Below are 25,030 nucleotides of genomic sequence, written 5' to 3'. Positions count from 1 at the left end.
CAGTCTTAGTCAACATAGCCATTTTTATTAACTTTGATTTGTCAGTTTAAGTCAAAAAAGCAAAAGATTGTTTTTTTTTTTATATTAGCAGAGTGGAACGTGTCATTGCAAATAACTTGTTGAGACAAGTCCCTGTCAGTGTTTCCATTTGTGAGTGAATGACACATGAGATCCGGCCGCTCCTTCGCCTGTAGATCACTGCCATGCTCAAACAGGCCAGCGCTGTGATTGGATGGTTTGAAGACACACGTCTACTCTGATTGGTTATTTCCCTTTTTTTTTAAAACACCATTTAAAATAGAAGCATAATTTTCCCCATAAAAAAAATCAACAAATAAAAAAGGTGAAACAAATCAAAGTTATGAAAATATTTTCAAGACTTTTATGACTTTTTACGTTTGTACACAAACTTAAAAGATAACAAAACATCTCTGAAAAATATTAAACAGTAAACACACATTTACCCCATATGTATAATCCAAAAAAGTCAAAATCTGTGTACAGTGAATACAACATCTATATACAACAAGGGCAGTTTCATGCAGTTTAAAACATATGAACACGTCTYGTTTAGGGCAACAAATGTCATATTTACATGTTGTTATGAATACATTCTCTGCACTATATTCTATTGTAAACTCAACACATAAATATGTTTTAAACTTGTCAATACTCAGTTTGAGTGGGTGCAGGAACCTGGTGCCACAKGATGCTTTGTACCGATTCGTACCTGGATTTGGGAGGATTTATACCTGTTTTGAGAACTTGGGCAAAAAAACAGTTTAGTTTTTGTTTTCTATTTAACCTACAGGCATAGCTACATAGTTTTGTGTGGAAGAAGATATTTCTGGAAATGTTGCAAGAAATATCTAACAATTACATACACACAGGTTGTTTCTTTAAAAAAAAAACTATAAAGCGAAGATCTAAAAGCATTCAAGGCAATTTATATTTAACTATTTATCTACTGTAAACTGCAGCAACATGCCTGACGAGGAACATTCATCCTCATAATTACAGCCCTGGTATCAGGTTTCCAAGATTTGAGGTTTTCCATGACTAATTTATTGCCTTGATTAAACATTTATTGACAAATTTAAATAAATTACAGAAATATGGACGAAATGACAAAGCATGAATCCAAACAGGGGTACGAATTGATGAAGGTGCAAAATGACCTGAAGTCATTTATGTTCTTCACCTACAACTCAAACAGATAAAGAGTTTCTGCCTGTGTGACCTGCTGACAGGCTACGATCTTCAGCTCCMATGACTCTAAAGGTTGTTTTTTCTTCTAAAACTCAACAAAATAAATACTTGTTTTACTGGAKATCAGTGCAGGTTGAAGTCTGAGATCACACATAACCATGAACCACACAAAGATTTTTGTTTTTTTATGATGCTGACAAAATACTCAGGAAGAAACAGCTAAATGCTGAACTTCAAAATACCACAGATATGTTTTTCAGAAGCCTTTTCAAATTAAAACTAGTTTCACAAAGTCTCTAAAAGCCATAATTTAGTTTAAAGCAACTTCTTTACAGTTGTGGTTAGAAAACGAGCAGCATAGTGACAGCTCATCAGACTTTCCCTCCAGTTCTTAAAGAATTTGAAGCCTAAGACACTTTCCCGCTCGCTTTTTCTTCCTGCCTTCCTCCGAACCTGACTGAAGTGSCTCTGCATGCTGAGTCCTGTCTTCAACCCTTCCCTCCTCCTCTGTCTGTTCTTCCCAAGATGACAGGATGAGTCAAACTGGGAGGGCGGATCCTGAGCTTCAGAGAACAACATATAAAGGAACAGGACGGATAGCTGAGAGGAGTCGCAGGAGCCAGCTAAGATTACAGAGCAACACTTGTTTGAAGAAACTCAAACAAGTTTGCASAGTCGGATTAAAAAAGTAAAAGAGGTGGCAAAAAAAAMCAAACAAGATGGTTGAATTTTTTAACCACCTAARGCTGCATAAATGCTCATATTGATCAGATTAAATAAAACAAAAAAACATTGGTTTTGATATATTAGATACAAAATGTTGCATGATGGGTATTATAGTTATCTTTCTTTTGAGGCTTTTTTTATCATCATAGACTAAAGACTTTGAAACTTTGAAAAGAATCACACAGAAAGCAGTTAAATGTGTTGCTTCTGTTAGTTTTACCATCTGAGCATATTTATCTGATTGTTTTTTTTATTTTACAAAGTGGAATTTTAAGGATTTCAATCAATAAGTATTATACATCTATTATTTTAAAAGATCATGGAGGTCTGCTAGTATAAAAGAGACAGGATAAATTCAGTAAATATTACAGCTTTGCTCATTTTTACACAAAAGTGATGCTGAGTGAAGCTGTCAGGTTGAGGAAGAGATGCTGACAGGCTTGTAGTGACCTCAGTTTAGGATAAATTGAAAAAAAAAGTTGACTCAGCAGGCGTGGCAAAAAAAAAAACTTCTTATGCTTTGGTGAGCACCAAACAAACTGAGGCATTACAGATGAAAGCTCTGAGAAAGATGTTTATCCTGAAAACCCTCCGCTGTGCTTGGMTCTTTATCTGCGTAACTCCACCTACGTGGAACCGACAGCGACATAAATCAAATACAATGTATTCCTGCTACGTTTTTAACCAGACTACCCCAGATTCTGCCCCTGTGGCCTCCAGGGTTTTGATCACCCATGCATGTATGCATCACATTACTTTAGGTATTATCTCTGTGTATGTGTGTGTGTGTGTGTGTGTATGTGTGTGTTCTCCTCAGGTTTCCAGCAGGATAAAGACAGTCACTCATCGCAGTCACCGGTTCATGAGCTTTAGTCAAAGAAGCGTCTCCACGGCAGAAATTTCTGATTCCTCCCCAGGAAAAAAAAAAAAAAAGCAGGAAGGAAGACAGAAGCTAAGGGACGAGGTTTGGTAACATGTTGTAGTTAAGGCAGACAAAAAAAAGCAACTGATCCAGAGAAGTGGAACAGCTTATTAACGAAAAATAAAAATGAAATTGAAGATAGTTGCAGTAAAATTAAAAGGTTTGTAATCCAAAGCGTAACATGATCTAGTATTCCAGTAAACCTAGACTTCCATAATCCTTGTCTGCCAGGGAGAGGGAGAAAGAGAGAGGCATAATGAAGAAGCTGGTTGGACGAGTTGCTCAAAGGAAACCAGCTGGATCCACCCAAGCGCTCCTCCCAGATGCACAAGAGGATCATGGGTACCCAAACGGTAGACATTTCAAGCCTAAACAAAAGCAGAGGAGAGGAGTCAGTGTTACAAAAGTAGAGCAGATCAGATCTTCAGCTTTAGTCATTTTTGATAGCTGAGCAAACTAACAGAATCACAGCATCAATTTCTTCAGGATGATGTCAGAGTAACTATTAATAGGAGTAGAACTGCAGGTAGTTCCTGAAAATACTCTGCATGTGTGCTTTGCAAATGAAACAGAAATACAAACTAGAGACAAATGCTACTTCCTCATCAGGTGGGTAGTAGTATTTGTTTAGTGTTACCATTTAGTGAAGCTTAAGGTCTGTTTAGAAGTAGTTGAAGAAAACCTGTCTTGTAAAGAAAAGCCTGTTGTTAAATGTCTATGTTGCTCCAATAAAGACAATCCTTTAGCCTGTCTGGCACTACAACCAGGGATTTCATGATCTGATCCCAGGTAGGGATGGGCATTTATTGCATTTATCAAAAGTGATGAAATTCACTCTTGGTTCATGTTAGAATTAATATAAGCTGTGATACAACATCCACATAATTGGAGATACAAATGGTGTAAGTCGTTACATTGGTTAATGTAAAGAGTGAATTAAGTCGGGATGCCCGACGCCGTTCATCAACAAGCCTGTAAGTTTCAGATGCGTTCCTGTGTTCAAACACACCTGAACCAAAACGATTCAGACTCAGCTGTTCGTGTGACAAGCCATTCATTTGATTCAGGTGTGTTGGAGAAGAGATGCATAAAGCTGCAGGACATCAGCTCTCAGACTGAACCCATCAAGATAATGATTAAGTTTAATTTATGTGAGAAGAATTTGAGTTTGAGACTCTGAATGTATCCAATGACAAAACTCTATTATAAAGTCAAATGGGCTTGTTACTTTTATTGTTATTGCAATACGAATCACAAAAATGTTGTGGTAAATTGCAAAGTTCAGGATTTCCTAATCACAAGTGTGTGTGTTTTTATTTGTAATAGGATTTCCAGACAAAATGTAACTATGACTAAGCATTATTAGTCTATTCTAGACAGCAAATGGAGGAACTACGTTTTAAAAATCAGTCTTTTATTTTCAGCGTTTGCAAAACTATACTTGAGGCTGTGGAAATATCTAACCAAATTGATTTTTAAAGCACAACAACTACTACATGACGCTGTGACAGAGAGACTATAATTGCTGCTGTCGCTCCTTTGTGTCGTGTGACCTGAGCTGCATGCTTCACTGCCCAAACAATAAATGAAACATGGAGAAGCAGAGCTGAAAAAAATACTCTTCAAAAATTACCACACAACTTTGTTGCTAGGTGAAAATACTTGTTCCTGTTTTCTGGAACATTGATACTGTTTTACAGTATCAATGGTTCTCATCCAGGCAAATGTAGAAAACCCTGGGGACTGTTTAGATTTCYCAGGGAAATTTGTCCAGTGAACTAATGAATGGCTGACCAGACAGACTGGTACATCCAGCAGTTTTGATTAACATAACCTTAGTGACAGAGACACTTCACTGAAATATGTTCACTGAAATATGTTTTGAGTCAAATTGAATCTGTATCAAAACATGTTAGCATTAGCATAGCACTTTAGCAAAAGCCGCTGGATGAAAACACCAGAAGCATGAGGAGAGTTTATGGAAAACTGGCTGTGTGTGTGTGTGTGTGTGTGTGTGTGTGTGGGGGTGTGTGTGTGTGTGTGTGTGTGTGTGTGTGTGTGTGTGCGTGCGTGTGTGTGTGTGTGTGTTGGGTCAAAAATGTGTTTAGTAAAATATTTATGTCTAGTTCTGGATCTTCTACTATCAGACTAATCATTGCTTGTCGTATGTTAGCTATCAATCAAGTGAGGCACCATCGCAAACGTTCGCTCATTGTGAAAAGTCTTTAAAATATTGCTAATTTATTTGATGAGCAAACTGATCGACTGCAAAAATAAATAACGCAAACACATTTGATTTTAAGCTGTCTTGCACCACAGATGTTTGCTTCAGAAGACGTTTTCTTAAGAGAACTTGGCAGCTGCTGGTTGGCGTGGCTTTACTCTTATCTGTGGTCTTGTGTTGGCAGATAAAACGATTTTCAGTAAACGGCACCGACGCTGCAGACAGAAGCTTTAAAAGGAAAGCTGCAAGGCTCAGACGTGGTCTTGTTTCAAAGCCTCAAGCACAGTGACAACCCTACTACTGCAGCTAGAGACGCCCAAGGCTGCATAAGAAAAGTGGAGACGGCCTTGGTAACAACTGTACTGGCTTCATACTGACATCATCAAACCCAGATAACAAAAAGAAAAACACAGGCGACGTTAGTGCAAAGATGAGCATGAGGGGAGGCTTGTGATTATTTATCAATATTGACGTTTAATCACGAGGCCAATTGTAAAGTCAGATTCTTACATCACCTCTATCAAAATTTGCACATTAGGTTAAATTTTGGGAATGTGTAATTGTTGAACATAAGTTCAAAATGGGTGTTGCTCAACTTCAAACTAAGAATGTCTTTAAGTGCATGCCTTCGTGACAAATACAGTTATCAGTGACTTACCAGCAGACGGACGTCTTTAGTATGGTGACGACACTCTGAAAAACACAACGGAAATGGCGTTTACCTCTGACAGACACAGTTTGCAAAACTGCAAGACAACAGATTCTTCCTTTCTACAATCTTAATTTCAGCTGGAAAGATACAAATATTTTCAGGTGGACCAAACTTAATGCTAACAGGATTCACTTGGTTCAAAAATAAAGATCAAACAACAACAACAACAAAAAACATCACYATTTCCTCGGCATACTTTTGGGATGATTGGTATCTCACTGAGACATTCTGAAAATAGTATCATCTTGGATCAAATACAAATTCTTAAAAACAAGATTAGCACTCGAAACTCTAAAATAAATTTAGCTTGGAGGTCATTTGTGAAAATTCATTCATTTGCATTGAAAAACAAATCATGTCTGAAGTTTTAAACAGTTTGTACATAAATTAATTCTGGGTTAAATGAACTTAAATATTGGTATATCGTTACTAAAACAGCTAATCTCGTATTTAGCATAAAAGTACTCTTAGAGGAATAATTATGATTTTTTTAAGTGACTTGCAGCCAAATCACATTTCTGCGAGCTTATAGAAAATGTTAAAAGTACCATATTTTCCGCACTATAAGGCACACYGGATTATAAGGCGCACCTTCAATGAATGGTCTATTTTAAAACTTTTTTTCATATATACGGCGCTCCGCATTATAAGGCGCATAGAATAGACGCTACAGTAGAGGCTGGAGTTACGTCATGCATCCACTAGATGGAGCTGCACTCAACGCAATGTCAACAAAACAGTCCGACTCCGACCGGTGAGGAGAGCCTTCCGCGATGGGCCGGGGCGTGGCCGGACAATGGTCACCCTTCTCCGTTTGTGCACAGCATGTTCATGGAGAACGTGATGCTAAATGACCTGCAGACGACCTGATTATCAGGTCGGTAGGTAGATGGGTCAGTCAAACTTTATTAACAAACCAGCGKTCTGACAACTATCCCAGCATGCACCACGYGCTTCTTCTTCTACGGGCGAAATGAAAATGAAGTCGGCGGCTGCTTACCGTAGTTGCTAGACCTGTTGTGGCTCAATATTGGTCCATATATAAGGTGCACCGGGTTATAAGGTGCACTGTCGGCTTTTGAGGAAATTGAAGGTTTTTAGGTGCACCTTATAGCGCGGAAAATACGGTAACCAGCAAAGTAAAGCTAACAGCCGGTTAAACATTTTAGCAATTAAAAAAAATAAAATTCATGGCTCTTTCCTAAGCTGAACAACACGTATGACCTAATGCTGCATCAGATGAGCTACGACTCAGTCAGCTTTAGGAGCGGAGCTAACTTTTAGATTTTGGGACAGGCTGTCACTTGTTTTACAGTATCAATGGTTCTCAGCCAGGCAAATGTAGAAAACCCTGGGGACTGTTTAGATTTCCCAGGGAAATTTGTCCAGTGAACTAATGAATGGCTGACCAGACAGACTGGTACATCCAGCAGTTTTGATTAACATAACCTTAGTGACAGAGACACGGTTTGGCTGCATAAATAGTCTCCTGCAAAAGTTTATTCATCTGCTATTTTAGGGTCTTATCCCACAAGTATGAATATTTTATATTCCCCATCCATTTTCTGCACACCCTTATCCCTAGTGGAGTTAGGAGAAGATCTGCTGGTGTCTATCTCCTTTTGCACTGAGGATTTTGTTCATTTTCTCCAAACTAATTGCACTATGACAACAAAAAGCATCATCTTTAATAATGACCWCAAACTATCCCTTTAAGAAAGTAAAAAAAAATAGCTTTTGCATTTAAATGTACTTAGTGTGCTGCAAATGTTAAAAAAAAACAAACAAAAGAAAAAAAATCTGTTGATCAGGTTGTACCAAAAATAGTTGCTGAACTTAATATGCACATTTCTTTATAAGGGAGATTTTTGCTGATTAAAGCTCAGTTAACAACAAATAAACAAAATTGCAGTTGTACAATATCTGATAGTCATTGTGACTATAGCTACATTTATTTGTTGCAGTTTTATCTGCAGTGTAGCTACAGAAGTAACAGTTTCCGACAAAGGGAATGACAACAATCATATGAATTTCAGAGATGTCTGGGGCAGAGGGCCAATCACTAAAGACACTTTTCTCCAAATTTTTAACAGTGTTGCATACTGAATGTTCATTAGTGGTTTCAACATTTCTGCAGGGCACTTCAGTGTTATCACTGCTAAAAGACTGATGATGGCGTCACATCTACAATCTGAATAAAAGAAAAGCAGAAACCTGCACTTCATTCTAATCTCTACCAGTTGAACTCAAATCTCCCGCCCAGCCTTTTTTAATTTCCCCTTCATAAAAGTAACTACGTGACCATAAAGGTGCAGTCAGGAAGCCAGGGAGAGCCATTGTGAAAGTAAATAACCGGCCCTACAAATACCTCGCAGGTGAGTCACTGTACCTTATCACTGAAACTGTCCTACATTATCCCTGCTGCTGAAAGGAGCAGAACCAGACAAAACAACAGGGTTCAGAAGAAGCAAAACAACGGAAGAAACCGCTGGAAAAACATGCAGTAAGTGTGTCAGAGGGTCTCTAAAACCCTTAGGCAACAAACAGGAACGGTTAAAGTTGAATTAAAGAATTTCCTCACTGAGGGACAATAGAGTATATTTCCATTCTAGTTTAAGGTGGAATAAACCTTCAACTCATAATTTGTCCTGAACTTAAATGAAAATATTCTGAACAGACTGTACTTGAATGATTACAAGGATTGAGCCTAAACTATCTATTTCTGAATATGCTAAGAATTTATACGTATTCCATCACTTAATAAATCAAAAACTTGATAGGAAAACAGAAAAAGTAGGAAATAACAGATATTATGCAAGTGTATTTGCATAATATCATATTTCATTGATAAATCATCAGTTCTCTAAAAACTCAGCCTAATCTCACAGTAGCATTTATTTTTCTTTCTTATTTGAGGTTCTGGGCTTGTTAATTGTTTTAAATGTTAAATCGTTGCTTGATTTTCTGTCCCTAAAGAAGTTGGACGACTCCAGAAAACCGCAGCACGGCTAAACATCATGGCAGCACATTCAATTGGTTTAAAAAGCGGCAGTAGAAAAAAATAGCTAAAGAATGTTTGTGATAGTGAGGAAAAGGATGTGGCCACTATGATTTGGTCAAGAGATGAGAGGAGATCAAAACGACACCAGAAGATGCATTAAAGAGCAGCGACACAGGTGAGCGTAGGAGAACGAGTCCAGACATGGCAACAACATTCCTGGAATAGTTTCAAAATGTAAGCCTGGCTCTACTGAGAGCAAAAAACAACACCAGTGACTCTTTGACACGCTAGCAAAGCCAAGAAGCTGTTTTAAAAGATACCCTATCAAAAATGTGACTCATAAAACTAAAAGCTGCTGCAGTAGGCTGCTGGAATCGGACTTGAGAGTGAAACTGAGGTCAAAGGTTTCTATAATATATTATTTGCAGACATAAAGTCAAAGTAATCCAATCACACTGCAGCGTCGACAGTTAAAACAGATGTTTCAGYAAGTAAATCATTCAGTGATGGCAAAATTAGAGTAGATCCAAYGACACGGTAATGTTACAACTTGCTTCTTGCAAATATGCCCAGCAAAATATTTCCCCCTTAAAATTGCTGTTGCAAGAAAAAACAACAGCGCCGACATGCTTTGCATGTTAAAAATGTAATGTTTTTGTTCTTAACCCTATTAAAACAAACAAAACCAGATGCCTGTTACTATTTCTAAGAACAAAAAGACAACCTGACTGTAGGCACAAGCTTTAGGTGGAAAACATGGAGCTCTACAACCAACTTATAATTATGACTGATGGATATGTGGGATTTCCCAACAGGCAGCTTTTTACATTTTTTATCTGAATGCAGTATCATAAAGAGGTGTGGAAAAAAAAGCATTTTGTGAACGATTGCACATTGGAAAGGTTAAGCTAGTTGAACACAGAACCCTTTTCTTTCTGCTGAAGAAAGGAGCATCTCRGAAAAGGAGGCCGAAAAGGTTGAGTTTGTCAAACAGGTTTCTGAGAACATGAGAAGTTTGGTCATTGTAACCAATACTTGCACCCTAAAGCAGTTTATAATAATAAAAATAACCCACAACTGGATGCCATTTAGATAGACATTTTTAGCAATTGTGTCTACAAGTTTGAAAATGAACTTCAAAGCTTGTGTGTGCATAAAAACAAGTGCACTTTGTGATGTGAGCCACTCRGCAGATTAGAATCTGACAACAATGTGTGAGCTAACTGCTGACGGATTTGCCTCCAGCGACAAGCAAATAAATACTTTCAAAAGTCAAACTGAAAAAGAAGAAGTCTTTACGGYCATAGTCACTGGTTTAACCACTCTCCAGGTATTTTATGGCATAGATTCATAAAATAGCAATTATTTTTCTTATATTCACTCAACTATRCATCTATATCAGAGGCAGCAGGAAGACACCATAATAATACAATKAAAGGGGTCTTACCACCTACTTGGTAAATCTAGAGCTATAAATATTATTCCAAAATTATATTATGTAGAAATCAAACATTTTCCTTAAATATRTATAAGCTRCTGGTAAATCAACTATTTCTGTCAGATGTASATATTTGATTATTCACTTTGTAATTCAAATTTGCATTTGCGTATCACGTTTGCCAGGCGGTGAGGGGTAATATGCATTTCCTCTAAAACCTGCACAGTTCATCAAGCTGTTTCTCCGTTTCTCCGAATGCTGAATGTGAGTGACACTTGAGGAGAAGCGGGAATGCACTCAGATCGTGTTTGCACAACACCAGACGAAGCTAATCCTAAATGAAAGGGTCAGTTACAAGAGGAAGCATGTGGGGACAGTGGGCACTTTAGCTTGGAGCAAAACTGACATCACATTTGCTTGCGAAGTTCCTGCGAGTTTTGTTTCTCACTTCTTCAATGCCGGCTGAGGTTAAATGAATATGATGCGAAAAGCTACTCGGTTTGCTAAACTACAAACGAATGTGCTATATTCTCATATGAAGTAAATTCTTTAGAYGTGAGTCTTTGCCTGTTCTTATTCATGCAGGGTTAGCTTGTCAACTGTTTCCTATGTGCTTGCATACTCTCTCTAACTCCTGCTGAAAAGTGAACCTTCAGCCAGGACTAATGTCTTTTGACATCTCCAAGGATTGTCCTGTATTTAGCTCCATCAATCCTCACATCAACTCTGACAKGCTTCCATCTCCCTGCTATAGAAAAGCATCCCCACAACATGACGCTGCCACCACCATGTTTTACAGCAGGGGTGGTTTGTTCAAGGTGATCTGCTGCGTAGGTTTTCCRTCATACCTAGTTTTTGTTATGGAAGACAAAACATCCAATCTAGATCAGAGAACCTTCTTCAACATGTTTGCTGTTTTCTCYGAATGTTTTGCTAACAACTTGAAACAGGACTTTTTAACTTTCAACTCTGRTTTTCTTCTTGCCACTACTCTATACACCTATACCTGCCAACGGATTTTCCACTTGGTGGTAAAGAACTTGCAAAAAGTGTCAACTTTCAAGGGCCGCAAACTCTACCAGTCATTGTAGATGTGAAACTCTGCCACTGGCTTGTCTGTTTCTGCATTTCTTTGAGATTTCAGTTTCTGTTGTGCCTCTGGTGCTGYAACATATGACAGGATGTTTTCTCCAGCCCCCTGCCATTGACTAAAGTTGCATTATCGCATCGTACCTTGGTTCCTAAGCAAACAAAACATTTGGTCTCTGTTTCTCTTGACTTAACTGCACCGATCTACTCTAATGTGCTTTCCAAGTTTTCACAAAAAAGTAGCTTTACAGAAACCATGAGATTAAGGTTTATCTAAGAAAAAAAATCATTCTCAATGGAAATTGTGCATGGTTGTATTACTTACAACTTAGCATCAACRAATGCACTTCTTTGCACTGCTTATAAAGTCATTGTTGCAGGAATAAGCGTTTGTAAAAATGACATGTTTCTAGAGTAGTTATGGGTAGAAGTGAGTGACTATATTTTATCAGTAGGTTGTTTAACTGTAAATACATGTAAGGTAGCTGCTAATCTAACTTTTTCTAAAATATAACTKCTAGACGTCTGAAAAACATGGGCATAACTGTACGTATGTCAATGCACAAAACAGATTGCACAAYGTTTCATATGGGTGGTTTTATTGTGTTGCACAAGTTGAGGCAGTGTCTCTTTGCATGTTATCAGTTTGCACCTGCAGTTTAATCTGCATGCTTTCTTTTGTCATTCAGAATCCTTATAAGACCCATTGATAGTCGGGGAGTTTTATCTTTATTTTGACGTTTGAAGACATTTAGATATGGCCTCCTAGGCTTTAGTCTATTGTTCGTCCTTTATGTTTGTTTTCCCCTCGAGCACAAAACATTCAAGTACCAGGAAAATTGACCTYAACCCTCCAGTCTGAGGTCAACTGACTCCTGAAGCCTAAAGAGTCAGTTGTTTTGTAGCAATTTCCCTCGAAAAGTTGAATGTTYGAATACACAAATAGACTCAACAGACACTTTACCAAATACATCCTGCTAAGTGACAGTTTGGATCCCCTTTTAGCTTGAAATCTGCCTTAGCTGATTGTGCCAAACATTTAACAAGGTTTTGGAAACATTCCTTAGTCATTTTGGGTTCATACTGACAGGAGAGAACTGTGCAAATAGGTAGTTGCTACCTATCTGTCTGCTGCACATCCACGATGCAAATCTCCTGTTCCACTAAATCCCAAAAGTACTTCTTTTGATAGAGASACTGTAACTATGCAGGGTATTCGACAATACTACTACTTTTTGGTACTTTAAGAGACTAGACTGTGCAAGGTTTTAAGAAAATAACACTGCAGTTGATAGGCAGTGTCATCCAATAAATACTGAGATAGGCCTAAGGAGTCAGCTTTTAACTTGTTATACCTGAAAWCATTTACGTTTCAACACTTTAATAAGAAATAATTTTTCTTTGCAGCAACATGTTTATTGCTGAGCTGGCATATTTGTGCTGAACTGCCAGTGCAGGTTTTGGCACAGTCTGTCATCTTCTGTCTGCATTTTGGTTGTTGCCACTTTTGGCTTGGCATGTCTGAGAAGGTTGAATGCAACAATTAACTTAGTTCCTTCCTCACTTCTCCCTTCACCTCATTGACAGCACTGTTAAGCTGCATTACCTTCCACCTACACAAAAAGTTCTCATATGTCATATTTGACCAAAACATCTGCAGTATGTACTTAAAGTCTGGATTGTAAGATTAAAGGGCCGCCCCGCAGTGTTTGAGTTTCACTTCTGTATCACATGGTTTGTTACCATGTTGCCAGGTTGATCTGCCCCAGTGCAGAGAAGCTTTTCAAGATTAGATTAAAAAATCTCTACCGGTCACCAAATCAAATCCCTCAACGCAAACCTATGTGCAAAAGTCCTGACAGGAACAGAAGGAAACTCAGACAGCAACCAAACTCATCATCTCAAATGTGGGGTGATTTCACACACAGTGCATCCAGAACATTTAGGGAGAAGGCTGAAGACGAATTTATGACTTGGATTCCTCATACCAGACACAACTGCACTGAGCAGTTCATCTTGCTCCATGCGAATCAATTGGCCCTTAACATGAACGACATTGACGTTTGATGAAGACAACCCAATGACAAGATTGACAAGTGAGGGTCTTTGGGAGATCCTCTAAATCAGAACACCTCCCACTACCTCTGAGCCTGAGACCCGATGACCCCCACAGCATCAGATAATCCTGACAGGAGATTTGTTAAAAGCCAAGGAAGGAGGGAAAGATCTACCTAAAGAACATGAGCTCACACCCTCAATGACGAACAGTTTCTTCAGCTATAAGGAATCTTTTAATAACCTGAAGGTAGAGGCTTAAAGTACTTCTTACACTTTGTGTAAGTAATTCCATGATGACTAAAACAATTCTTATGCATCTTTGGCTTCTTTCTTCATGCTGCAAAAAAGTCTCACTTTAACTGAAAGCATAAGTGACGGTTTCATTCCTTTTTCCTTAATGCATTTCTTTGGAACAAAAGTAGAAGTACCGGTTGGATGGCTATTGGCTGTGTGCTCTCACAAGCCACGCTTGTTGAATTTTGCAAGCAGCACTTCAGTTTTTTTAAGGAGACAATTATTGGTTTGCCACTATAGGCAATAAATGTAACAAAGCCAATTTTCTGATTTGACTTTTATTGGCCAAATTGTCACCTTCCTAAAGTAAACATCTAAGTCTTTTTTTTTTCCCAAATGTAATTTTGGCAAAAAATTAATTAGGCCATTAATTTTGTTACTCTTTTCTTACTATAGAGAGTAGAAAAGAGTAACAAGTAGTATTATTTTAGTTTTGTAACATTTTATTTTCAGCGCTGAGCTGTGTGTAAATGTTTTGTCTCTAGTTTCTGAGGTGAGGAATGTGAATATCTCTCACTGACTCAGTCGTTTGTTTCAGGATGGCAGTTTCTGTTGTGGTCCAGTATGATGAAAAACCAAAGGATGTGGTACCAGGTTACTTATATGTAGAGAATGTGACGTGTGGGTGTGAAGGAACGCTTTCAGTTTGCTGCTTAAGCCTGTGATTAATCGGAACAATATATACTGTTCCGATGGTTTAAGGATTTTTTCAATGAGATATCCGTGAAAGTTTGGGAGTGACCAGAATCTCCTGTGGATCATTCTGTAATGAAGCGCCACCGTTTTTGTAAATGCAATTCAAATTTGTTATCACACCATGAGAATCTCATACTGTGAACTACAAATATTTATTATCCATACAATTCTATCTAGTGCTACTAATCATGCCACATTTAAAAAGAACAATTAAAAGCATATTTTGACAGCTGGGACTGCTCTTCTCTTTGTAAATTTGTAGCAATGAATTTGGTCTGTCTGCCCAGATTTTTCATAGGTGCAAGAATTGGTGGTGAAATATTTTTCATGCAACACAAGGAATTCAGTGCTGTAAGAGTTTAGCAGCTGCATAATTTGAATGTGTTTGTACATCATCCTGATATGTCGCAAGGCACCAAAGCAAGAGGAATGTCCAGAATTTCCTAGAAGGTCACAAAGTGGTGGTAATATTGAAAAACAGAGACAAAAAGAGGTGTTACAGACACGGCAAGAAGCAGTGAACTAGAACAATTTATCATTCATTGGAAGCAAACAACACAACAGCAGCTTTCTCTTGGACTCAGTGGACAGTAAATTATAGAGACAATAGCAGAGCTAAACGCTGCCAGGACTAAAAACAATTCACTCTTTCATTGTTTCTAAGTATGTTGATGCATGTAACTAAATTTATTCTGATTTCAACTGGTCCTTAGATTTAGCAAGAATGAGCTCACAGATGATTAAAACAAGAGGTTCTGTTAAACCAGTCCCTCCCCGTAACGTCAATCAGTTCTCCTGTACTAAACAAACTAACCTTTAAACCATTTTCTGTCAAAGAACTTGACCTTTTGCATGAACTAAAAGAGAAACACATTGAGCCTGGATTCTGCTTAAGATAAATTTCAAAAATAAGTCCTGAAAGTACAAGAAGCACAACAATGACAATAAAGTTGGATTTGTGGTATCCTTACACATGAGCACCAGTTCATCTCTTTTCCTCTGGTTTTCTCCTCTTCACCGTTTGATCTGTTCATCATCAAATCTGCATAAAACCTTGCTGCACAAAGACAAAGAGTACTTACGGTACTTTCCCTCTGCAGTAGAAGAACAAGGCGATGGAGACTCCAACTGCGACAAGGCATGCGATGACGATTCCGGCAATAGCTCCGTCTGAGAGACCTTCGTCTATCTTTTCTAGAAAACAGCACACAACAACGGTTAAAACCCCAGTAATCACAAAAAATGTTTTGCACATTGATAAGACTTGTGCCCTTTTGGGGTTGATGAAATACAGCTCGAACCAGAAAGATGAAGTAAGGTGCATCTGTCTGATCACATGAGATAGTTTTGCAGGAACGCAGAAATTTTGTATGGGAAATTTGTCAAATTTGTTTTTATTTGTAGCATTGGTTTAAATGTCTTTGAATGTTGCAAAACATAAAGGGCATCCTGTCATTACTGATGGGAAACTGGTGGTTTGTTTGCTAAATGATTTTTATGGTGGCAGTCGAATGAGAGACAGTCAGAGCGAGCTACCAACCTAAAGCGTCCTGGAACTGCAAAATGTTAGGAAACTGTGTGGCTGTGATGCTATCGTCAAATGTTGGGATGAAGATATCAGTAAATGTGCATTTTCCTGCCTCCAATTTTACTTAAAGGTCATTATGATGCTTCCCTTGTTCTCTGAGGCCTTTCTGGACACCTTGTGCACTGTCACATGTTTGATGTATTGAGTCAACTTCATGAAAGAGACTGAAAATACTACTGGCATGCCAGGCATGAATTTATGACAAATGGAAAACAGTTTCTAAGATAAATTCCGTCCCAGTTCCTTGTTTGGGTTAATAACATTGTATGTACATTGAGTTGTCTTGTTGTCCTCAACTAGTACTATTCTGGAATTCAACATGGTAAATTTATAGATATGATTCTGACTCTTTATTTTTCAATGCAACTCTGGATTAGAGTTTGCAGGATTCAAACCAAATTGTAAAGTACACGCAAATTCAAACAATTCAAAGAGAYGACATATGCTTACAGAGATCTGCATGCATTGGACCAAATCTTTTTTCATTTAGCTAAAGGGATCACTTAATTTACTGGCAGATCCAGACAAAACAAACATTTCTTAAATAAACATCACAGTTTTTCACTGAAATCATTTGTATGTGCTGAAGAATAATTATCTTTACATCAATCACACTCATTATGCACAAAGCTTGTGTTCATATGAAATAATCTAGACGCTTCAAATCCAGATTCTTTACCAACAATTTACAAACAGMACAGATTAGCTCAATACTATCATACATGGTGAACAAGACGGGCCTTTTTCTGATTCTGTTCCATCTTCTCACCACATTCAAATGATCTTTTATGATGCTTCACAATACATGAGAAATCCTTTTGAATTTACGCTATAAAAAGTCTCAAATGCCTGTTATATAATACATACTAATACATACCAAAGACCTAGAGGTAAAGATATTCCAATAGATGTGTAATTTACCAAGTGTGTACTGCTTGCTAGGTTTGGCTTAAACTTTTCTATACCCAGGAATGTGATGAGTTAGTGGAAATACTACTCCAAATAAGGCACATTATTCTGCCATGAACATGTAATTTTTAAACTCTGTCAAGTGCAGGACAACCATTGAGTCAGGTTGCTCTTACACTCTATGATGTCAGACAAACAAATGTTGTAGCTAAGTGTTCCAGGAGCAACAGGTTTCTGGTTTTGCTGGCAGAATATTAACAAAACAGTTAGGGAGTTAAATGATGCAACATTTTAAAACATCGAAATATGTGCTACTGACTTAATCTGCACCTGGGACTCCTGATGTAATACTAATATAACAACTGACTAGCACAACAATCTTACCTTTGACAGCGACAGAGAGAGGGGGGGAGCTGCTGGACTTCCCAGTGACTTCATTGCTTGCCTCACATGTGTATGTTCCTGAGCTCTTATAKTCTATTTCATCGTAGATCAACTTCTCTTTTGTTTGACCAGARATCACTGTCCCATTTAGCTTCCAAATAATTTTGGCAGGAGGGACGGATGAGACAGAACAGGTGAGCTCCACACGTGTGTTCAACTGCACTTCTTTGTTTCCCTTCACCTCTGGTGGTTCAGGACCATCTGAATGAAGYCAGGTAAAGATTTAACATGAAACTGTCATCACTGAATCAGCAAAATGCAACAAATGCTTTAGCAAAACACTTACAGTTGACCACCATTGTGAAGTTAGCTTCTTTTGTGCTGACAGAGTTGCTGAGCCGGCATATGTAATCTCCGTTGTCCTCTTTATTCAGCACGTCGATGTTTATGGAGGTACTATCGCTGGAGAATTTGATATGGGAGTCGGGGGAAAGGGGTTTACCATCCTTCAGCCAGACTCTCTCTGTCACGTTGCCTTTATTTGCCTGGCAGGTGAGGTTGGCGCTGCTGTTGCCAGCGATGAGGATACCTTTTGGACCACTTAATTTAACACCAGAAATGGCCTCTGCAAGCATAAATGGAAAGAAGGAAGCCATCAMTCTTGCTGTTTTTAAGCCAGTTCAAATAACTTTAGGTATTATGTCATTATTGTGACTTATATGTAGAGAATGTGACATCTGGGTGTGAAGGAMCGGCTTCAGTTTGTTGCGTAAGCCTGTGATTAATCGGAACAATATATAGTGTTCCGATGGTTTAAAGATTTTGAAATGGTTTCTGAAATAAATTTTTAAAAAATCCATTAAGATACTTTGTGATTGTCTCAAACAGGCTGGTCATGCTAGAGGACTATCCAACGGCACTAAAATAAAACTACTCTGCAGTTAAGAGTTGACAAAGCTTCCTCCATAGCAGAATAAAAAACTCATTCCCATTCATTGTAAATGTTTATGCCAAATGTGGCACAACTAGTTTTCAAGCTTAGATGGAACTTTTTTTATTTACAAGTGCAAYTGTTCACTTCATTACTCGAAGCGTGATGACTCCATGTGTCTCTTGTTTCAGCCGTAATGCTGGAGATTTCATAATTTATTGCTGTTTCAACATGCCAAAGGTGACATGAGTCACCAAAACAAAAGTTGAGGCCAGTTTCATACTGGATCCAACTGTCACATTTCTGCTTTGCCTCGCAAACAAACACAAAAATAACTCCTTCATGTAAGACCATCCAACCCAGCAGCTTTGCAAGCAGAAATCATTCACAACAGCCGTGAAAGAAAGCAAGATGTAAAATAATGTTTGGCTACAAATTACAGAAACTGCTTGCGACACAAAACATCAAGTAYGAGCTACAGTCTGTTAGTTGGGTGYCCCTGAATGCAGAAGGCCTGCCTGCAGGTGTTAATTTAACAGTCTGGTTCTTCAAAGGAGTCACAAATCTGAGACTTACACCTGTACTTATTTGTTTTTAGCAAACGTATATGGCAATATATTATAATTAGGGCTGTAGTAATACAATAATCTCACGATACRATACGACGCACRATATTCTGCTCACGATACGATATATATTGCAATATTCAGCGAMCGATACAATTCAATACATTTTGCGATTTTCTGAAAGATTTTAGAGGGACAGAGTTATTTTGGTGACATTTTGTGACTGTTAGAGTTGGATTGAATTAATTTAACTGAAAACTGATTAAAAGCACCAACTACACAATACCTGACTCTGGTTGGACACAGACTTAAAGTCGACAGCCGGACAAAATGAATCAAAGAAGTGGTGAGAAAACATGTTTCTTTTAATTGAAACAGTAMAAACTGTAGCTTACATGCATTTGTAAAGTAAATAAAGTGCACCAAGTACCTGCTCTGAATAGGTTGATACCTTTTTAACACTTAACATCTGAAGGAATCACTCTAAGCCTGATGACATAATCACTCTCCCGGCGAAGCAAGCAGTGAGTGAGCAAGGTGACAGTTGGATGTTACGATACTTGCGGATGAATATCTTTTTTTTTCTAGGAAAGAAAATATCGATATATATCGCAAAATCGATATTATTGCACAGCCCTAATTATAATATTATGTCCCTACATCTTATCTTTTACTGATTCTATTTAAAAGAAAAAGCAGTATGCATATTTACCTCTAATTTAAAGATATTGATGATTTAATTACATTGTTGGCTTAATGGTCAATTCAAACTATTTTTTCTCTTAAGGTAATGTTAACAATAATAATAACTCTAAARGAAAAGACTTGGTCAACCATTCCAGATCTAAATGTGATAACACAGTACCTGATTAAACAAGCACTGGGTTATACTCACCCATCACGGAGAACTGAACATCAGTAGATGGAACCTCTCGTTTGGTCTTGTCATTTTTAGCGACACACCTGTAGTTGCCCATCGTGTGCCCAAGTCCCTGCCCCTCAATGGCTTTCAGGGTGACGACTGGACCACTGGCCTCTATCTGCTTTGTGTTATAAAACCAGGTGAAAGTGGCAGCGGGTTTGGAGGAGGCCGAACATGTCAGGTTGAAATCCGAATTGGACGGGACATATTTCCCCTGTGAAGAGGCCTTAATGGTGACATCCTCAGGTCCATCTATGGAACAAATACACATAATAACATCTATATGGTTGTTTTTTTGCAGATAATATATGCACTGCAAAAACACAAGATTTTTACCAAGTATTTTTTTGACTAGTTTCTAGTGAAAATATCTTAGAAAACTGGAAATAAGACAAAACTAACTTACAAGTAACTTTTAGCAAGATAAAGAAACTTGTTTTAAGTAAGTATTGATAAAAAAAGTACTAGGTCCATATTGGCAGATTATTTAACTTAAGTCTTTTTTTGCATGTTATAAGTTAATTTGTCTGCCAATAGAGTAAGTAATTTTTCAGCAATATTAAGGAACTATTTACTTAAAACAAGCCTCTATGTCTTGCTGAAAAGCTACTTTTAAGTTAGTTTGTCTTATTTCAAGTGCAATAAGATATTTGCAGACCAAAATTACTTGGTAATGTTTTGTGTTTTTGCAGTGTGACGGAAGAAACTTGTATTTGTTTTTTGGATTGTGCTTTCTCTTATAGTTGTACTTGTTTTGGATAAAGGATAGTTTTGAAACTGCTTTTGCTGTTTCTTACACATCTTTACAACTACAGGCTCATAAAACTGGCTCTTTCAGGGTGATTCTGCAGCGACAAGTTACAAAAATGACATTTTCAATGTGATTTTATTAACTGATGGTCAGATTCTTTGTTTTTCTTATCCAACTTGACGTGTCCCTCCTGAACTGTAGCGGTAAGCTCTTGATTAATTAATAACAGGCTAAAGYTGTGGTCGGTGTGGTTTGTCTGCCTTTCAGGTTATTCATACTGAAGGAGTGGAGGTGTAGGCTGCTGTGTACACAATGTGGTTTTAGCCTTAGAGGGTAGTTTGAAAGGGAGCGCCTTSCAAACATGCACAGCAGTTTCAAATGCAGCAGTTTACATTGCTACAAGGCTGCTAAGATAAAGCTTTTTGTTGGAATTKGAACAGGATTTAATTTTTAACAGGAATAACTCCAGACATGATGGGCATCCTCAAATGTTGGCATGACTCTGAAGAAGAAAACCATGCAGATTAACTATTTATGACAAATGGCCACTTGCTCTCGGTGACCTTTTGTTGTCAAACAGGTGTGGATCTCATTCAGTCAAGTGTAACCTGGCAAACAATGAAAACTGACTGAAATGAATAGAGATTACTGATATCTGTCTAACTGCCGTGACTGATATGAGCTGCACGTTTGACACATCCAAAAATTAAGACTTCAAATTACTTTTACTTCACTGTTTCAACTGGAAAAATATATTTACACAATATAGTCAAAAAGTGTYGTCCGTTTTCCCTAAGGTGAAAACAATAACAATTACTTTTAGTCAGTCTTCAGAATGGGAAAAACAAGAGAACATGCCAATCCAACAAGGCAAATAATGACTCAAAAGCCACTCCCATAACCTTCTATCATTAGAAGAATTAGAGTTTAGAACAAATGAGAACATTGTTGTAATTCCTCCATTTTCTATTGGATTTTACACATTAATCTTTTTTACAGTCCTTAAGAAAACAAATTCCCATGTAGTCTAAATGGAAACGAGCAGGCTAGACCTCAGAGATAACTGGAGTTTATCAACCAAGAAAAGTCTKCTCAAGACATCTCTCATGCTAAGCTTGGATCCAAGACATAAATGTTGCAGYTGCAATAAAATTAGTTTGCAATCAWAATATTTTCTGTGAAGTTTAATGCAATCTYGCTATCCAATTCTGTTATATTTTTCTGAGAATATCAGTTCCACCTTTAAGGCTGCTTAAGAAGCCATTACTGCGAAGTGTAGGTGAATAACTTACAGTAGGTTGTGAGRTTGAATGTGGGGCTGCTCATTTTTTCCAGTGGGTTTGCTGCTGTGCAGACAATTGGGCCAACCAGGTCATACCTCTGGACACCGGTGAAGGTCAGCTTAGATCCTTTCTGTGTTGCAATTTAAAGAGAAAATACCAATTAAATATTTATGAGCAACTCCTTACAACTTTGTGTTGGCTCTAAAACTCAYGATTCCAAATAAATTAWSATTTATAAACATTTATGAAYTAATCTTRCCTCTGACAAYCGTTTGTCATCAGAAGCAATGATCTTGCTGTCATTCATCCAGGTGAAGCTCAGGAAAGTCCCTTTAGACGAGCAGGTAAGAACCACTGTGCTGTTGTACTCAATGGCTTCAGGAAGGTCTGACTTGATCATGACATTAGACACCGGCTCTGCAGAGAAACAGGCACGTTTACAAGAAGATGACTAGCATGTTGTCAGAGTCAAATTTAGAATTCATAAATCTCAACGAGATTTCTCAACATCAATCGGACAATGAATTCAAGTCTTAGGGAATTTATTTCACGATGTCACGTCTATGTTTTGTGAAATTTAACTGTATTTGTTTGAACTTTGTTGAAATCTTAACAGGAGATGGGTCATATGAAAGGTATTCCCTCTAAGATCTGAAGGAATATGTTCTTTTGTAGATGAAATCTGACTATAATGAAGAGCAAAGAGTCAATRAGGCACACACCCGGGGCTGAATCCTCTTCAACTTATATTTGTGAGCTGAAATCAACATATCAATACAGTGAATGAAAATGGATGGACTATTGCAGCCATTAGACCTGTTTAACTGGTTACCCATAATCCAGGACTTCCAACAATGACTGCACTACTTGCATAAAGCAGATTAGGCAACAGTGGGTGTGTGAGAACAACGTAAAGGAGTGGCAGCCACATCTCAATCTGAACTGTAAGAACTCCTTACACTAATGTCCAGATCTGCTCCAATGACGACAGAAATGGCACCAACTGGAAATAAAACTGAACTTTAAAAAATAAATATAGCTTTGCTTAAGAAACCTCTTATGGAAAAATCTGGTCTAAGAAGCTACTCCTTTGGCAGGAAAGCCACCATAGAATCAGATAAACTTCATCTAATTTAATATTACATTTTAGCTTCACTGTTTTCTTGTATTGTTCCAGATTGCTTTCTTTTCAAATGCCTGAAAATTCCTCAAAAACAAATTCCTCTTTTATTACAGTAGAATAATCTTGCATTGAAAAAGTTGAAAGTTTCAAACTTTCATCTAAATATATTTATTATGTTACCTATAGGGCAGCATTTGGTCTCATTGTGCTGTTGCCATATGCAGCATAAATGCCATTTTATCATTGTGGTTTAATAATTTTCTCCAAATCATTTAGAATCATGGGGTTTATCTTATGAGCACTTATTTTATCATTTCCAAATATGTTTTATATAATGTCAGGAGACTTAATGACAATGAAAGAAGGTTGAATTTCTGTCTGGCAAAGTATACCTAGACATTTGTTTTGAATAAATGTCCAGCTAAAAGACCAATTTTCAGCAGGCTCTCACTAAAAAGGGGAACAAACTTCAGAACTGAAAGACTTACATTGCCATATAGTTTAGCAATATTCCCTTTATATTTGGAAGAAGTAAAACTGGCCAGCAGCATCACAGCACTAAAAAAGGGTTTACACTAAAAAATAAATAAATGAAAACTGGGCAAAACTCTTCAAGCTGGATCTGACGAAACTGCAAACACGGATTCCACAAGAACATTACGGTACCAGGAGCCACGCCCTGGTGTCTCTTGGCTTTTTTCAGCAGCTTTTCCATGATTTATCTCTCATGTACACTTGTAGAAAAATGAATAAACACTAAAAGCCCGTTTCAGCAGCGTGTGTACAACTCAAAGACCCTCTTAGGTCGCTGGGCCAACTGTTTGGGTGCTAGACCACGCATTTGGTACGAGGATACCTGAGTTTCTGGCGGAGGGATATCTGCTCGCCATAGCCTATTAGGTGTGACAGTTACTTTTTCGACGCGCAGTAACTCTTGGTTAAGGTTACATATATGCCAGTGTAAGGGGAAAAAACTCTTTGCGGAACAGTTTTAAACTACAAGAGAAACTAACAAGTCACTATTTCAAACATATTCCTGCATTTAAAACGTCAGATATGTTATACACTTAATAAATATCTTAACSAAGAGTTGTAGTTGCATATCCAAACAAAACAATAATAAATCAGTAATGACTTACCCATAACTCGGACTTCAACCTTTGCTTGATTAAATTCTCCACTCCTGAAWAGACTTAATTCACAAAACCCGCTGTCCTCTGATTTTAGGGACTTCAGAGTCAGGGACCCGTTGTTGTAAATAACAGCTCTGCCTTTATATGGGTCTTGAATTGTAACCTTACCAGCCCCAAAACTACCAATAGTTTTATCGTTACAACTCCAGCCTACGGAATCGCCATCTCCTGCTGGAAGCAGGAGATTTATGGTCAAATTATTCCCCAGCATTACATCCAGAGGACCTTGGGGTAGAATTTTATCTCCAGCAGAGAACCCTGCGTGTAAACAAAAGCAAAAATCTCATAAATAAAGCAGTCGTCTTTGATTCATAGTCAAAGCACACCAATAGCAGACTTTAAGGAAAGAGTGAAAACAAAAAAGAAATCGTAGAATGCTTTAAGAAGGCATTATAATACAGACTGCATTAATAATTTAAATAAAAACACACTTAAGACTCACCGAATTTAACAGAGAGGAGCAAAAGAAGCGAAAAGGCGATCAGAGCCATCCTGGACGGTTTCAAGTCTTCCCAGCAGAGAGACACAGGAACCAAACTGCGATGTACCTGCTGCTTTTACTGGGACACACCCAGCGGGGTGCGGACACACAAGAGCATGAGTAACGAATGTAGGAGGGTAACTTCCTGCCACTTTTCGTGAATTTTATTTATAGGGTCTGCAACGTTGAGTAATATTTCAGATAATTAGTCTGAATGACGAATACTCTCCAACTACCACAGATAGAATTTCACAAGCCAGTTTATAATTTCTATTTTTTTTTCTTCTCATTTTAAAATTTATTTCGTACGTTCCTGTCCTGTCCTTTTTATTTGTTGCGGTATAATGCTATCATTTCTGTTAGTAAGAATTATCCAAACTGGAATTTAAAAAAAAAAAACTGTATTGAAAAGGGGTAATGATGACCTTCAGGTTGTTTTAATCAAATAGTATATAGAAAAGTTTACTATAAAGATAAACTATTGTAAAATAAGCGCCAGAGCAACGGGGAAAATTAGACGAATGGAAATA

At 37.8% G+C, this 25,030-nt stretch overlaps 1 protein-coding gene across 1 annotated transcript; it reads right to left on the bottom strand.

Annotated features, from left to right (window-relative positions):
• On the bottom strand, positions 1–24,572 carry LOC103472528 (carcinoembryonic antigen-related cell adhesion molecule 6). The gene is made up of 10 exons (XM_008422230.2): positions 24,462–24,572; positions 23,966–24,277; positions 21,963–22,120; positions 21,713–21,833; positions 19,643–19,921; positions 17,597–17,875; positions 17,251–17,511; positions 15,452–15,563; positions 5,740–5,774; positions 1–3,225 (listed from the first exon to the last, which is right to left on the bottom strand). The coding sequence occupies exons 1-9, from the start codon at positions 24,508–24,510 to the stop codon at positions 5,756–5,758; spliced, it is 1,590 nt and encodes a 529-aa protein (XP_008420452.1). The 5' UTR covers positions 24,511–24,572; the 3' UTR covers positions 1–3,225; positions 5,740–5,755.
• Positions 24,573–25,030: the final 458 nt, after the last annotated feature.

The sequence above is a fragment of the Poecilia reticulata genome, linkage group LG11, assembly GCF_000633615.1.
Source record: "Poecilia reticulata strain Guanapo linkage group LG11, Guppy_female_1.0+MT, whole genome shotgun sequence".
Classification (NCBI taxonomy): Eukaryota; Metazoa; Chordata; class Actinopteri; order Cyprinodontiformes; family Poeciliidae; genus Poecilia; species Poecilia reticulata.
This window is presented reverse-complemented; position numbering and strand designations above follow the sequence as displayed.